The 14,645-nt window shown below is 37.8% G+C and overlaps 1 protein-coding gene and 1 long non-coding RNA gene across 2 annotated transcripts in view; one reads left to right on the top strand and one right to left on the bottom strand.

Annotated features, from left to right (window-relative positions):
- rgs17 (regulator of G protein signaling 17) overlaps window positions 1–9,500 on the top strand; it is a 24,922-nt gene extending 15,422 nt beyond the window's left edge. The window contains exons 4-6 of the mRNA XM_014034071.1: window positions 5,699–5,773; window positions 5,881–6,112; window positions 6,329–9,500. Of these exons, the coding sequence (XP_013889525.1) occupies window positions 5,699–5,773; window positions 5,881–6,112; window positions 6,329–6,517 (496 nt within the window). The 3' untranslated portion in view covers window positions 6,518–9,500. The remainder of the gene's footprint in view (window positions 1–5,698; window positions 5,774–5,880; window positions 6,113–6,328) is intronic.
- A 1,331-nt stretch (window positions 9,501–10,831) lies between these two features.
- LOC106536816 (uncharacterized) lies at window positions 10,832–12,871 on the bottom strand. Its single transcript, XR_001312581.1, has 2 exons — window positions 11,297–12,871; window positions 10,832–11,146 (listed from the first exon to the last, which is right to left on the bottom strand). It is a non-coding gene; the product is annotated as an uncharacterized LOC106536816 (long non-coding RNA).
- Between the last annotated feature and the right edge of the window lie 1,774 nt (window positions 12,872–14,645).

The raw sequence follows: 14,645 nt of genomic DNA, 5'->3' as shown, positions 1-14,645 counted from the left end.
TCCATGCAACTTTTTTAAAAATATTTTCTCACTATTTTGAGTCACCAAATAGTCTCCAACAGTCACAGCCAAGTGTGATACCACCCTAATCAGTCAGTTATCAAGTGGTGCCCCTGGGTCATAATCTGTCTTCAAACTGATCCCATCCAGCCTCTGAAGTATTCTTTTCTTAATAAATTATACAGAATCAGCTGTAGCCCAGCTCAAAATAAAGTTACTGACTGCAGTGCCTTAACCAATCATAGCGCCTACTCAAACCATGTGATCAGATCTGACTTGGATGCTAAAAAAAACAGTGTAGTTCAGTGCTTGAAGCGGTGCGACTGATTTTCTTTAGTAGATTGAGAGAAAGCAAAGCAAAGGATGATGTTGCTTCACAACTCCCACTTGTTGCGTTTTTTCTTTATGGTGAAAGGATGTGAGCTCTGAGTTTTCATTGGCTCAGAAATAAAAATTAATAATTGCAGGTTGATTTATGCATATATTAACTTGACACAAACAGCATAAACTGCCTGACTAGTGACTGAAACTTGGCTGGAGTTCAGCGCTCATCATTTAGTGTGCATTTCCATGTTCTTCTGTTACCCTTATCCTGCAGTAAAGTTGTTGGTTATGTTTAACAAATGAATGCTTGTATTGTTTAGCTGTTTTGCAGAAATAGTAACTACAATGTAGTCTTTATTGGTTCTGCAGCACAAAGGGTTTTTTTATGCGGGGTTCCATTACCATCTATTTGAAGAAAATAATTGTAATGCAGCGACTACAGCCTTTGAAAAGGACCAATGACGGAAGAATACACTTTACCATCAAAGCAAAGTAACGCGTGGGAGTAAAAATAATCACTGTCAGTGTGCAGCACTCTAGACATTATWTTGATGAGAAGCAGGTAGCACATGCTGCAGATTACACTGGCTGGTTGTCTTTGCTAACAGGAGTAGGCCTACTTATCTAAGTCTCAGTATTCAGAACTGACAAAAATAGTCTTTTTGCTGGAAACTTACTTAACTTAGAAAACAATAAGAGTTTGTCCTAATCTTGCTAATGTTGAGTTCTAAAAAAAACAGCTGAATAAATACAGACTTTGTTCTGAAACAGAACGAACTCTACCAGACCAAATACCAGTAATTTTTATTTCACTGTGGAGGATAACTTTTTTCTATTTTGAAAGCTAATTATCTAAGACTCGACTTGCATATTATATAAAGTCCTGTCAGTATTTATCATAGTTTCTTTGGCTTTATTGCTTGTATCACAGGAAACACAAATACAAGGAGTATAGGATGGTGCCATATTTGAATGTCTTTTTATTAACGTTTAACGTTTCTTTACCGCCTGTTGAGGAAACAGTTTGACACCCTTTTTAGAACTTATATTAGTGTGTTGAACAATTGAAGATAATGTTTTAAGCTTCCTGTTACTCATTTTTGTAACTTGCTTCTGCGTTTTTATCTGTTCAAGCTGCACTCAAACCATGTAAAAATACAAGTGTGCTATTTAGAGAAGCAAGCAAAATTTCCAGGAAGTCACTGCACTTGGACAAAAATTTCTACCTTATTGTTTTCTGCAGCTTCTGAGTGACTAATACTGAAACTGCAAATATTTGTTGTAAATAATGGATAAGTGGGTCTAGAATAATGGTCAAACAATATTATTTTTCTTGGATGAGTCTACAAATAATGACAGTCATGTAAAAAAAAGTCCTTCCTTCGTCTTTTTATTTAGTTTGTTTTTTGTCTTTTCTATTAAAGACRTTCCAGTGTAAATGAAAAAGAAGACATTATATTTTACATGTAATTGATTCTATAAGGTTTAGAACTGATAAGGTCATGAAAGGCAATTACTTCAAGTCAGTACATACAAATTTTGTGCTACAAACTAACACATTATGAAGGTGGACTAAAGGTCCTGTCACACTATAAAGTTTTAAACAATGTATCAATAATGTATTGYCATCGCGATAATAGCCTGTGCAATATGCATATCGCAACAACTGCATAAACTGCAGTAAATCGTTGACTCAAAAGTTTGCATTTATGCGTTTTGTCATTCAGAGGAAAACTTGACATACAGTATTTCACCAATCAAATGGAGCCCTTCATGTATTTGGTCATTTAAAAAAAAATTCAGGCTAGAATGGAAATGGTTAGTTGATTTTTATGTTGTTTTTTGGGTTTTGAACCCAGAGCTGAAAGATATCAGCACTACATACATACGTATTTGATCATTTATTGCAAGTAATGTCCTCATCGCAATATTAAGGACTGTTATCGCACATCGCAGGTTTTCCTAATATCATGCAGCCCTAAAGTATAACGCTTGGAAATTTGTTCATCATGCTGGCATACATTAAAGATTGAATGAAAATCAACTGAAAGTCTCTGTTGGATGTGCATATATCGCCCCTGAGCAAAGCACTAAAGCTGTCCATGGCTATGAAGCTCCTGCAGCTGCCTGACTGTGGCTCTCCTCTCTTACCAGGAGGGAGGAGTGAATGAAACATTGTTTTCAGCTGTGAATGGTGAATGTACAGCTTCTTTCACAGCACTTCATCTGAAGTGGCGGCAGCTTGTGGACTGTGACTCTGCTGCATGTTTTTATCAGTCCAACGCTGGCGCTGGATCTCCAAACCTACCCTGGATAGCTGTCCTCAGTAATGTGTGTTTATTTACTATGGTGCCCTACTAGGTTGGATGGTTTGCTCTGCATATTTGACAGATACAGCCTTACTAAGGGTTGTTTGTTCACTTTATATTTTTCGACCACCGTGCTCATTCCAGTGCTGGATACAAGTTTWTGAGTCAGAGATCTCGTCTAATGCCAAGCGTTGGAAATTAGGGGCTGACTTTTTTTCTGAAAATATCAACAGGCCACACAAAGCATCCTCTCCCACTCTTTACACAAGGACCCTTATCTGGTTGGGGTGCCTTCTATTTTCATCCACACATCACATGCAAAACAGCTGTGAAGAGCAGCCTGTATATTTAACTGTATTGTGAGGACGCCAGGGGGGCTGTGGTTGGCTTAGCCCATTACTGCTGCACAATAGGGACTTTGACAAGAGACAGCAAGAGGAAGGAAAGATCCTCCATGGTGGGACAAAAATAGACTGCTGAGTGTGTGCTGCATTGGGGATTCAGCAAGTGTGACTGAGCTACGATAGACATGGAGACTACCATGTTGTTCGGAGGGGTTGAACTGAAACTTTGTTTTTATCTGGGTATGATCAACAGCTGAAACAGGGAAAGAAAACACGTTGTAACTTGGGATGGGTATTTTTAACCAAAAACACTCAACAATTCAAATTTGTTGGGAAGTTTAGAAGCAGCAAGGGCTAATCTGAGCAGCTGCCTTATAATTTAGAACGGCTGCCTGTTTCATGTTTTTACTTAAAAGACTGTTCACATGGTTTAGACTTGCAGTAGATTCGAGTTTAATCATTCCAAGTCCTGCAGCTAAAAAAATCCTCAGAGACTTTGGGTGCAGAGACATGTGCTGTTGCTAATCTTGCTAGCTGAGGGGTCTTGATATTCCTCAATATTTCTTGGTTCAGTGGATCAATGTGGGGGGTATACATCTACAGTAAAGTTGACCTCACCCATGACCATAGTTTCAACTTTAAAATCCTTTCAAAATAAAAATACTATGGCTAGAATTCTCCAAGTTTCTTTTTATTTATCTTTTTTTTCATCTTGGTCATTGAGGGCATCTAAGAGTTTGTTTCCCTGCTCAAACACACCTGATTCAATGGTTGGATTTAGGRGTGTCCCAATACCAGTTTTTCTCAAATAGAGTTTGAGTACTACAGTTTGGATACTTGTCAATACCGAGTACTGATAAAACTYCAAATTTTGGGTTGTTAAACTGACTGCTAAGAATGTTTTTGATATATTTGACGAAAAAGCAGTTGGATATGGATAAAAACAATTGGTCTGTTAGCATTATTTGAATACTTCAACCAAAAATACTTTAATTTGTGAGTTTCTGCTACAGTTTTATTTTTATTTTTTTGTCATTTGTGTTTTATTATGAAATTGGTCTTAAATTAAATTTCAGTTGGCATTAAAAAGTCTTAAAAAGTCTTCAATTAAACTTGCTTTAAACTGTAGGAATGCTGTGTTACAAAATCAGATACGTATCTGAAGTTTTTCAAAGCAACTGCAGTCTGAAGGGTCGTGTCGCACTTTATTCAACTTTAACATCAGTGAGGTGGGGTTATACGGAGAGATCCAAGTAATAGTAATGACATTAATCTTGATTCCTTCAGTTTAAAACTTGGAACTCTGCACATCTTTTGCTAAAAAAACAGATGTCCAGTTGCTGTATTTTTTTTTTWAATTTTCCATGTCCTGGATGATGGAGATGTTAAATGTTAGCATGTCGATTCTGAAGTTGTTGTGAATTCAAAGCTGTCTAAATAATTAGCTGACACATGCTGGTTTTGTTCACTGTTTCTATTTGAACCTGCCTCTGGTCAGCTGCTCTGGTGTAGCACTACCTTGTGAAATGAAGAAACGTGCTGTTGATCCAGTAACTTTAGTATAGACATGCTAACATTTAGCATCCACGAATAGAGACCTGTTAACTTCTGCAAACAGAATGCTGTGACATCATGTCATCTTCTGTTCATGCGGCTCTCATCGATGGCATAAGGCATTCACACTGGAGTCCAATGGAGGTCACATTTTTAAAAAAAATGTGAACGTCCATGCAAAGAATTAGTATCGTTCTGGGTATCGGGGCATTTTGAAAGAGTACAAGTACTTGCAAAAACGCTGGTATCAGGCTTGATACGATTCCAAACTAGATTATTCAATTAATGGTGTTCTTTTCTAATTAATTAAACATATATTGAATATGATATAATGAATTAGCAAGTCCTGCAGAAGCCTAATCATCACTCATTGGTTCAGATCAGGTGTGTTGGAGCAGAGAAAGCTCTTAAACGTGCAGGATAGCGGCCCTCAAACACCTCTGACATGTATTAACAAAATAATTTTTACACGTGATTTTGTGTTTTGAGATATATATTCATTTTTAGAAACTTTTTTCTGTTTGATACATAAAAGTATTTCAATAAGAATCTAAAGAAACGGTGCTAAAAAAGACTGTTCTGAAATAAAACTCGAATGAACAGATATGGCAGCGTTTGAAATACCCGAAGGGATGAAATCCAGTGTGTTAATGTTACACCCATGATGTACAGAAAGAATAGGTTCAACATAAGATTCAGTAAGACAAATAGCAATTAAAACGTGAAGGTTTGGAGCTCAGGCATGTGTGACGCAGGCGTTACCACAACAGATGGATTCCTACATGGTACAATGCCATCAGCGGCTGCATTGATGTTTTCAGTTGGTATGAAGATGAAGGCCGGATTGTTTTGGTTGTGGATGGATTATTTCACAACCTAAAAAACACTCGTTCACATTTTGTTGCAGCTAATGTCAGCCTTCGAGTTTTAATCTTAAATCTTTACTCTTGGAATGACAAATCCTTTTAGTCTGTTGTGTGTCTGTTGTGCTGGCCTAAAATCAGTATGTATATAGATAAAATTCAGAAGAAAATGATTTGTTCATATTTACAACCGCCCCCGTTTACAGGTTGGTCAAATCGTAACTTGAATATGTCTCTTTGACCTCCTAAAACACATCCAGGCTTTTATTTTGGTGTGCATGATCATTTCCTGTGTCAAATTCAGGAATGAAGACAGGATTGAGAGAAGTGAACACCAAACCTGCACCAAAATGGACAGTATTGAAGCTGCTGAAGAACAGTGAGTGCAGCCAAATTCTCACTACCGTTGCTTACTTCTGTTTTTGTTGTTTTGTTGATTTCAAACCCAATGTTTTTTTTTGTTTTGTTTTGTTTTATGAACTGCAGACGCCCCAGTTTAGAGGAAGTCCTGTCGTGGGCACGAAGCTTTGAGTTGATGCTGCGCTCGTTGGAAGGCCGGGAGATCTTCAGGGAGTTCCTGCGCTCGGAGTATAGTGAGGACAACCTGCTTTTCTGGTTGGCCTGTGAAGAGCTGAAAAAAGAGGCGAACCCCTCGGTGGTGGAGGAGAAGGCCAGGATTATATATGAAGATTATGTCTCTATATTATCACCCAAAGAGGTGAGTTGACACAGAATCATAGGCTTATATTTTATCTAATAAATGAACTTGTGAAACAAAACATCTGATAAAAAACACAACAGAGGTGGAGTTGCAACAAAACAACTGGATATAAAACATTTAGTCTGTTACGTAAGAGACAAAATAATAAACGATCTGTGTGTCTCATCTTCTTGTGTCCTAACTCTCTAACTTCCTAATCTGTCCCGACTCCAGGTGAGCCTGGACTCACGGGTAAGAGAAGGAATAAATCAGAGTCTAGCGGAGCCCAGCAACCGGATGTACGAGGACGCCCAGCTCCAGATCTACACACTAATGCACCGAGACTCCTTTCCTCGATTCCTCAACTCCACCGTTTACAGAGACCTCCTGGCCAACAGGAGGCGCACCTGCCTCGACACCTAAACCTCTCCACCGTTCGTCATTGCCAACAAGACTACTACTTAAAGTTCAAATATGGTGCCAGAAGTCAGGTTTGGGAAAGAAAAAGAAAATCTCTCTTGCTCTGTTTTGGTTGACAAGACTGAATAACTTTCAAAATAGCTGGTTGTTTTGTTCTTTTATTTATATTTTTTAAGCAATTTATATCCAGTTGTCCACTGGAGACAGGTCGGCCTTTACTGGCTGCTTATTGGTCAGTTTGAGACCATTAATGCTGGCCAGTGATTGTTTCGAAAGCAATTTTGTGCCGTTGGTTTCAGTTGGTCGACCGACTCGCGTCACTGTTGAAACGGCCAAGCTGACGGCCCGGCGTTGGTTAATTGTGAAGCAGGACTCCTCAGGCGGTGAGGACAGGATGAGAGTAAGAAAGGACAAACCCACTGTTCCTGTACTGTACTATTTAAACCTCATGCTCTTCACTCTCACTTTACAAATCTGTCTATAACACACTCTCACGCTTATCTGTTGTTTTTCTTTTCCAAGTTGTGTTCCATTCCTTAACTTTGTTTTGCCTTTTATATTTATTCACTGTTCAGCCATGACACCCTGTGGTTGGTGGGGATTGGGGGAATCTTTGCCTTTTTTCACCAGTAGAAGCATTAGCTCTGCATGCAGCTCTCTCTCTCTACTGTAGCTTGACGACATAAGCCGCGGACTGCAACAGTTTTTGAATTTTGAGAGGTATTAAAGCAGGGGAGCTGGATCTCTGTCTGACCACCATGTTCAGTGAAGGGAACAAGTACTCCTCTGCCGATTTGAAGCTTACTGCAGTCATTTTTTTTATTGAAGCCATTTTTAAAGCTGCTGCTGTAGCGGCACAGCACCGACCATCCGTCTATCCAAATGTTCATCTATCCGTCCATTCATTCGTTCGAGCGCTTTCCTCCGTTAGGATCCTCTAACCGGGAGAAGTAGGAGCTAGAATTGTGGTTGGGCAGCTACATCTGTCTTGTTACTCGTGAACTTTAAAAACAACAACAACAACAAAAATCTCTTCACGGAGAAAATTGCGATGCCTTTATGTCTGAGAAGAAGGCAGCACAAGAGCTGCTGGAGATTTTTCTGTGAAGCAACCGCAGTTTTGTTCAACAACTCCTACCTCCCATCTGCTTCCCCCTACCCTCACCCCCACCTTAACCTCGGATCACCCCAACCTGACGAGCACAGGTGTACAGTTTGGGCAATACCACAACTTGAGGAAGAAAAAAAAAAGGATACCATATTGTCTCAAAGAATTGAGCATTATGGAAAGATGGTTCCACTTGGGGAACAGTAGCAAACGTCCTGGGAACAGWTGTAATCGAACGGGTTATTAAAGTCTTTTTTAGTTGTAGACATCGAAAGTGACGTAACAGTCAGGAGCAGATTTGTGAACTGYGTGCCAAACATGATTTCAAAGATGCTATGGGGAGTTATTTGATTTGACTTGTCACCAGGCTGCAGATACTCAGCCATTTTGGTGGGTGGTAGTCACTCAGTTAGCTACTGCCTGTTCAAGACTTTCTTTCTTTCTTTCTTTCTTTCTTTTTTTTTTTAAATTTTCTTATTTTTTATTTCCAGTGCTGACGAAGAGGGCTGGTGTAATAATGCCACCATTCCAGGCTAGCAAAGACATTTACATAGTCATGCGCTACATAAGCCTTTTCAACAAAGCCAAATGGGTTTAAGCATGCTGTAGACAAGCGAATAGCATGCTTGTGCTAGCCATGCCAATCTTCCCTTCAACTGCCAGCCCTCACACACACACGGTTTATTTTTCTAACCCAAACTTTAACAGCATGCAGTCGTAGTGAACGTGTATGTGAGAAATTGCAGTAATACACTCAACAGAAAATAAAAAGACGAGTTGAGAGGTTTTTGCCAAATGTCCCATTAATAATTTTTAGCACATAAAAGAATGCTGTTTTTTTTATGATGTGAATATTTGAACATGAACTTTGTTCCTGGCCTACGAATCTGCAGTGGAAAGTGCATGAGTGCAGTATATATGCTGTTTTTTTTTTTAATCAACTGAGCCCTTGTGTACATTTATTATGCCATTTGATGGCCAGGTTGTTAGTTAGTGCAGTGTTAAAAGTGTCAATGAAACAGTGCTGCTCTTCACTGAGAAATGTAGACATCTATGTTCCCGCCTTTTTTAACTACCTGAAGTTTATGTGCCAAGCTTGGTCTGGTTTTAAATTATGTTTTTAAAAAAAACAGACAACAGGTTGTTGATGTGTAATTGGTTTAGTCTTTTTGTTATAGATTACTTCTGGATTGTTAAGTCATGTAAATGAACCGAAAACCATTTCAGGATTAACAAAATGTTGTAATTTCCACAGTTTATGGCTAACTGTTAGCACCTGCACGTGTTTCTGGAGGAATGAAACAAGCCTGTTGTGATTCATCATGTCAAGAGGTTGAACCCAATAATTTCTCCACAGTTTTGCCATGCTAATTATTAAGGAAATATCATTTAACCTTTGGCAATACAGCATTTAGAGGCAGACTACATTAATATCTACCAGGTATTTACTGGTACTGCTTGGCTGCTTGAATGGAGAGCTGTGCTTTTGCATGCGCCCTGGTAATCAGAGGCGGAGGATTGAAAGTGAAGGTCAGTTTTCACATTTACTCCTTGGAAAGGATGTGTTCASAGAAAGGAAAAAAAAAAAAGCATTTTAGATCCTGCGTTTGGCTTCTCCGGGACTTTTTCACTGTCACTCATGAAGCTCCCTCACTGGCAAATCCCTCCTCTGCACAGTATAGTTATACCCTTGTGGTCTATATAGTAGTAACTAACACAAGAATGTTTTACCAAGAACCAGATAATGAAAATCATGGTGCAATCAAAGTAAGTTTACATTTATAAATTGTGAGAAGTGTATACCTTATATAATACTTGTAACAGTGGGGAGATGAACGCCAGCAGGTTTAAGGCCGGCACTCGTCTCCCGAGTTTCAAACTGGGGGGGGGGGGGGGGTTTACAGGAAGGACGCACACAGCAGAAACTCAGGTTTCCTGCTTTCGTCCTATCCTCTTGATTTATTCAGACTTTTACGCAGCGAGGAAGAGCGGCGCGGTTGTTTATTTTTTAATACCTGCATTACAAATGTGGATTTTACAAGCAATGACGATGATGTGAAATGATTTTTTTTAGTGTCGTCGCTGAGTTTAGACTTTTGTCTCGGAAGATTTCCATGGGTTCCAAGTGAATGAGTATTTGAAATGCGGCAGTGGTTTTATTAACCCACACACACACACACACACACACACACACATGCATACAAAAGGTCGAGAGCCGAAGTGTCCTGATGGGATTGGAGGTCTGCAAAGCTTTGGCCTTATTGAGATATTTTATTTGTTTGTTGGTTTTTTTCTTTGTATTTAAGAAAATAGACAAATGTCTTTGTAGGCTTTTCACTACCTCTCATGTTTGGTTAATTTATTTCACATTTAGTTTTCAATGTACAAGTTGTTTTGTTTTTTTTTATTAATTTTTTTTAGATCTACTTGAAGCCTAACACTGTAAAACAAAACAAAAAAAAAAGTGCACAGAAAATGTACGTGACCCGAGAGGTAAAAGAGAGCTTGGCCTAGTCAACATTATTGTTATGACTATTTTTGTTTTTATGTATGTTTGTTTTTAAATTTGTGTTGAGCTGAACTATATTTTGCATCTCTATAAAGAATTCAGGAATCCACTGTCTAAGGGCTAATCCCATTTTTGCCTATGCAAATCTGTTATTGTGGGTGAGTTGAGGAAAGGGTGAGCTACCGTACCTTTTCACCTGTTTTAGATGGACTGTGGTTTACATTGCCCTTTGCTGATATTCTTCAGTCTTATTTAGCAAAAATGTACGCTTATATTTTTGTTTCTATATGAATAATATATCAATATAAATAAATATATATATATAAACCAATTAATATACAGAGAAAATAGTATATGCCTTTGTGATGATAAAAAAGAAACCTTACTGAAAAGAAATAAATGTGTTGTCTGACATTTTGTAGCTGTGTGCTGGAGTTTTGGTAAGATACAGTAGATTGCTGGCATTCAGCTGACATACGACTGTCAGGAAAGCGTTAATTGTTTAAGCTACGACGCCAGTAGCCGCTCATGTCTAACCAAGAAGGAAGTATTTATTTAAGACGCAACCACGCCATGACATTTTCCCCACATCGTCACCCATCCCCTGAATCTGTAAGGCCACAAAGGTGTTTGGGGCCACCCAGAACTTATCCTCGTCATTTTTTCACTGTAACATTTAGTTGTTTTTTTTTTTTTTTTGTTTTTTTTTTTTTTTTTTTTTTTTTTGGGGGGGGGGGTCGAAGCAAGACTGTGTAACTTTTGCCAGATAAAGACCATTGTTCCCAAAGGTGACACTGAAGGCTATATTGTGTGAAAGCAGCGCAAACACGATGAAGTAAAAAAGCCAGCAAACAGACTCAGTTTACTGCTTTGGAAGCCAAGTTTTATTTGTAAGGAGGAAAAATAAAATGGGTGTTCTTTTTTCTTTTTTTCTTTTTTTTTGTATTGTTTTGTTTTGTTTTGTTTTGTTTAAGAGTTGCGTCGTCTCACTTTGAAGGGCTGAGTTGAAGCAAACCTGGCGATAAAGCCAAGTTTTATTTGTAAGGAGGAAAAATAAAATGGGTGTTCTTTTTTCTTTTTTTCTTTTTTTTTGTTTTGTTTTGTTTTGTTTTGTTTTGTTTAAGAGTTGCGTCGTCTCACTTTGAAGGGCTGAGTTGAAGCAAACCTGGCGATAAAGCAGGCCGGGGTCAGTTTTCTTTTGAGATAAGCAGATAAGCAGCAATGGGTTTTATTTTTTCTGTTGGTTTTGTAGCCACATCCAGCCAGACTTTCACTGTGTTAATACAGTAGCGTTGATCTGGAGCAGAGGTGATTTCTTTTTTTTCTTTTTCTGTTTTATTCCAATGCAAAAAAAAAAAAAGCTATCAGTACTGAACTGTTCACTCAGCTTGTTTGTGTCACAATTTTGGACGGTGTATTAAATCTGTCTGTTTAAAGTTTTTACCCAAAAGGCTTTGGTTCATTTATTATTTTGCTCCTCTCAGTGCATCCATGACTAAAGACCAATACCAACCAATGTGGGGTTGTGTGTTTACCCCAGCTGGGTATGGTGCCTCCTTGTGCTCCACAGCACACCTCAAACCTTCTCACTTCCTGTTTCCTTGTTTTTTTTTTTTTTATTTTATTTTGTTTTTGTGGGGGAAAAAAAATCACACTTATGTCACACCATAGGTAGAATTGTAAATAAAAGCCAGAGCAGAAACGGCCCTGTTTTAACAGCAAAAACAACACTTTGTTTTGTTTTTTTCCCCACACATGACACCCTCATATTTATTCTCTTACGTGCCTCGTCCAGAGGCGTCTGTGCTATTTTAGGAAAGGGAGTATGTTTGTACAARTACTCCTTCAAGTTGGTTCTCAACAGTTTTAGGCAATCACTTTTCTCTTTATTGATTTAGATGCCTAAGCTTCTTGTTTTTTTGTTTTTTTGTTTTTCTTTTGTCATGCCTTTGTTGATAGATCGCAGTCTTTRAGAAATGAGCTGCGAGTGAAGATTAAGAAAAGAAAAAAAAGACAGTCACTTTAGACCRTTTTAAAAAAAAAGGTGACGTTTTTTCTATTCAGCATGCTTTGTGCTAAATAAATGAAATAATTCAGTTATTTGCTATAAACGATACTGTATGAGTATGTATTCAAGTACTGCAGTATGCAGACTATTCAAAATATGAGAAACTCTTTTAAGAGGTTCATATTTTTCTTCTAGTATGTTTGAATAATAGAGACAGTTATGGGAACCTAATTCTTGTTTTGAGTGTGTCACGAAATATYGCCAGAATGACTTGATGACCCTCTTTGTACGACCCAACTGATCGAACACTCGGCTGTTTTTTTCACATGCACGACTTGGTCGTTTTTCCAAGACAGTGCTCTTCGAGAGTTTGGTCAATCAAACTCTTTTTTTTTATGATTTTCACAGGTTACTGCTCAACATTTAAAGACTTGAGATTCAGCTTTAATTAAATCAAAACTGAAAAATAATCATTGTCACAAATGGTCAACAAGACAAAAATATAAGACTGGAATTGTTCCCTGCACTAATATGTGTAGCGTCCTATTATAGAAATAAACTGTAGAAAATGAAAATCATGTCAAAACAATTACGCTTCAGCAGTAAACAATATGTAAGTCCAGTTAAAGACGTGTCTAAGGACTGTTCTTTCCATTAAAGAGGACATATCATGCTTTTAAATCCTATTTAGTTGATATAAAGTGGAACTGCAATGCTTTGGTCTGAGTTCCTTGTTATTTTAGCTCCACAATCCCCTCTTTCACCCCTGTTCTGAAGTGCAACTGAGAGCAACTCGTTTTGACGCTGTCTCTTTAAATGTAAATGAGGCACTTCACACCCAGGCCCACTTCTCCCCGTTTGCCTATTTTTTGATAGCCGGTTATCTAGCGGTACATATATTTTGTTGACAAGATTGAAGAACCTACATACTTGCGGATGTACAAAAGTGATTAGCTGTAAATGGCGTCGGTGACCTTTTTTTAGTAGTTCTGCAGCAAATACTATGATGTTATTGTTCAAAAAACGTAACATGACTATAGAAAAATAAATGACCCAAACATAAYATACTGGAAGAGACTAAATTCCAATTTTCTGCACTCCTTGAGACCCCCAAGTGCACAACAAAATGTATTTAAGGGCTACAAAAAGTGATGTTTTGCATGATATGTCCCCTTTAAAGATTGTGCTGCTCCAAAGTTTTATTGCCTTTTTTTATTGTGACAATGAGGCGCATCAGAAGAACTGACCATCACTGTTCTCAAGTGTAGCATCGAACCGACTCGTTTAACCTCATTTCACAACAAAGTGAAGTCGAGTCAGGACCCAGTTCAAAACACTGAGCACTCCGAAATCTGTACTTTGTGCAACACTTTAAATTGTGATCGCAGTGGCTAGTTAGTGCATGGTAATACAGTCCTTGWAATATTTGCACCACATCAGTGTTAACAACTGTTAAAAAGTATAGTAATGAAGCAACATTGCTCTATAATATCTGTGGAAACAAAAATAAAAGTCAAATTTGGATGGCTAAATACAACGTTATAAGTTCCAGTTAGCTAACCTAATGAGCACTTTTCCCAAAAAATATTTTTAAAAAAGTTCACAAAAAACAAGTGAAGAAGTTGCTCTGTCCACRTGTTTTTGGTTGAAGAAATATGCCATACTTACAATCTACTTTTTGTTTTGGTGTTAAAGAGGTGAAAGGAGTTGTTRGAATATCAAATCACAACTTCCATTGCACTAAACACGATCCTGAAAAAAAAAAGTTAGTTTTATGTCCTTGTATGTTGCTGTCATGGGTTTGTTTCATCTCTAAACTGTTTGTTTGGATCTGTTTGAACACGTGATCTTTGTAAACTGGTACTGAACATTTTACAACACCGCTGATGTTCGYGGACTTCACTCCATTTAAAAAAAAACTGTAAACGTCACACGATGCTGTACATTGTTTTAGTTTTTTTTTGTACTGTTTCAGTCCATTCTGACCAGTTCAATTTTATCTCAAATGACACACGACTTGTTTCTTGTCCTTGWAACTCACATGAGTTAGAGGCACACTGACAACATGCCCATGTTGTGATACATTTTGGTCCAATTCTCTCTTCAGTGTCCGTCTTTGTTTACATGATGACATCTTGCATTAAAAGAGAACTACAGTCTATGGTTACTGCCCTTGAATATCTGTAATTTAAATAGTGCTGCTAGAGGGAGAAATCTAAATGTAACAACGTCAAAATAAATACTTTATTAATAGATTTTTGCCAGTTGTGATTGTGTCTTTCTTTGACAGACGAAGCTTATAGTTTCACTTGAACTGACGAGGTACACTTATTTACTTAATTATGATGTTAGTTATGGTTTTCTTTTTTTTCACTACCATCAAGTTTGTTGTGTTTAGACTTCATAAAAGATGAAATGTAGTAACAGACCAAACAAGCAATTTCGTATTTGGCCCAAGATTTTTCAAAAACGTTTACCAATTTTGCCTAAAACCATGGTCAAATGT

This window comes from Austrofundulus limnaeus, unplaced genomic scaffold (genome assembly GCF_001266775.1).
Source record: "Austrofundulus limnaeus strain Quisiro unplaced genomic scaffold, Austrofundulus_limnaeus-1.0 Scaffold0, whole genome shotgun sequence".
NCBI classification, from domain to species: Eukaryota; Metazoa; Chordata; class Actinopteri; order Cyprinodontiformes; family Rivulidae; genus Austrofundulus; species Austrofundulus limnaeus.
This window is presented reverse-complemented; position numbering and strand designations above follow the sequence as displayed.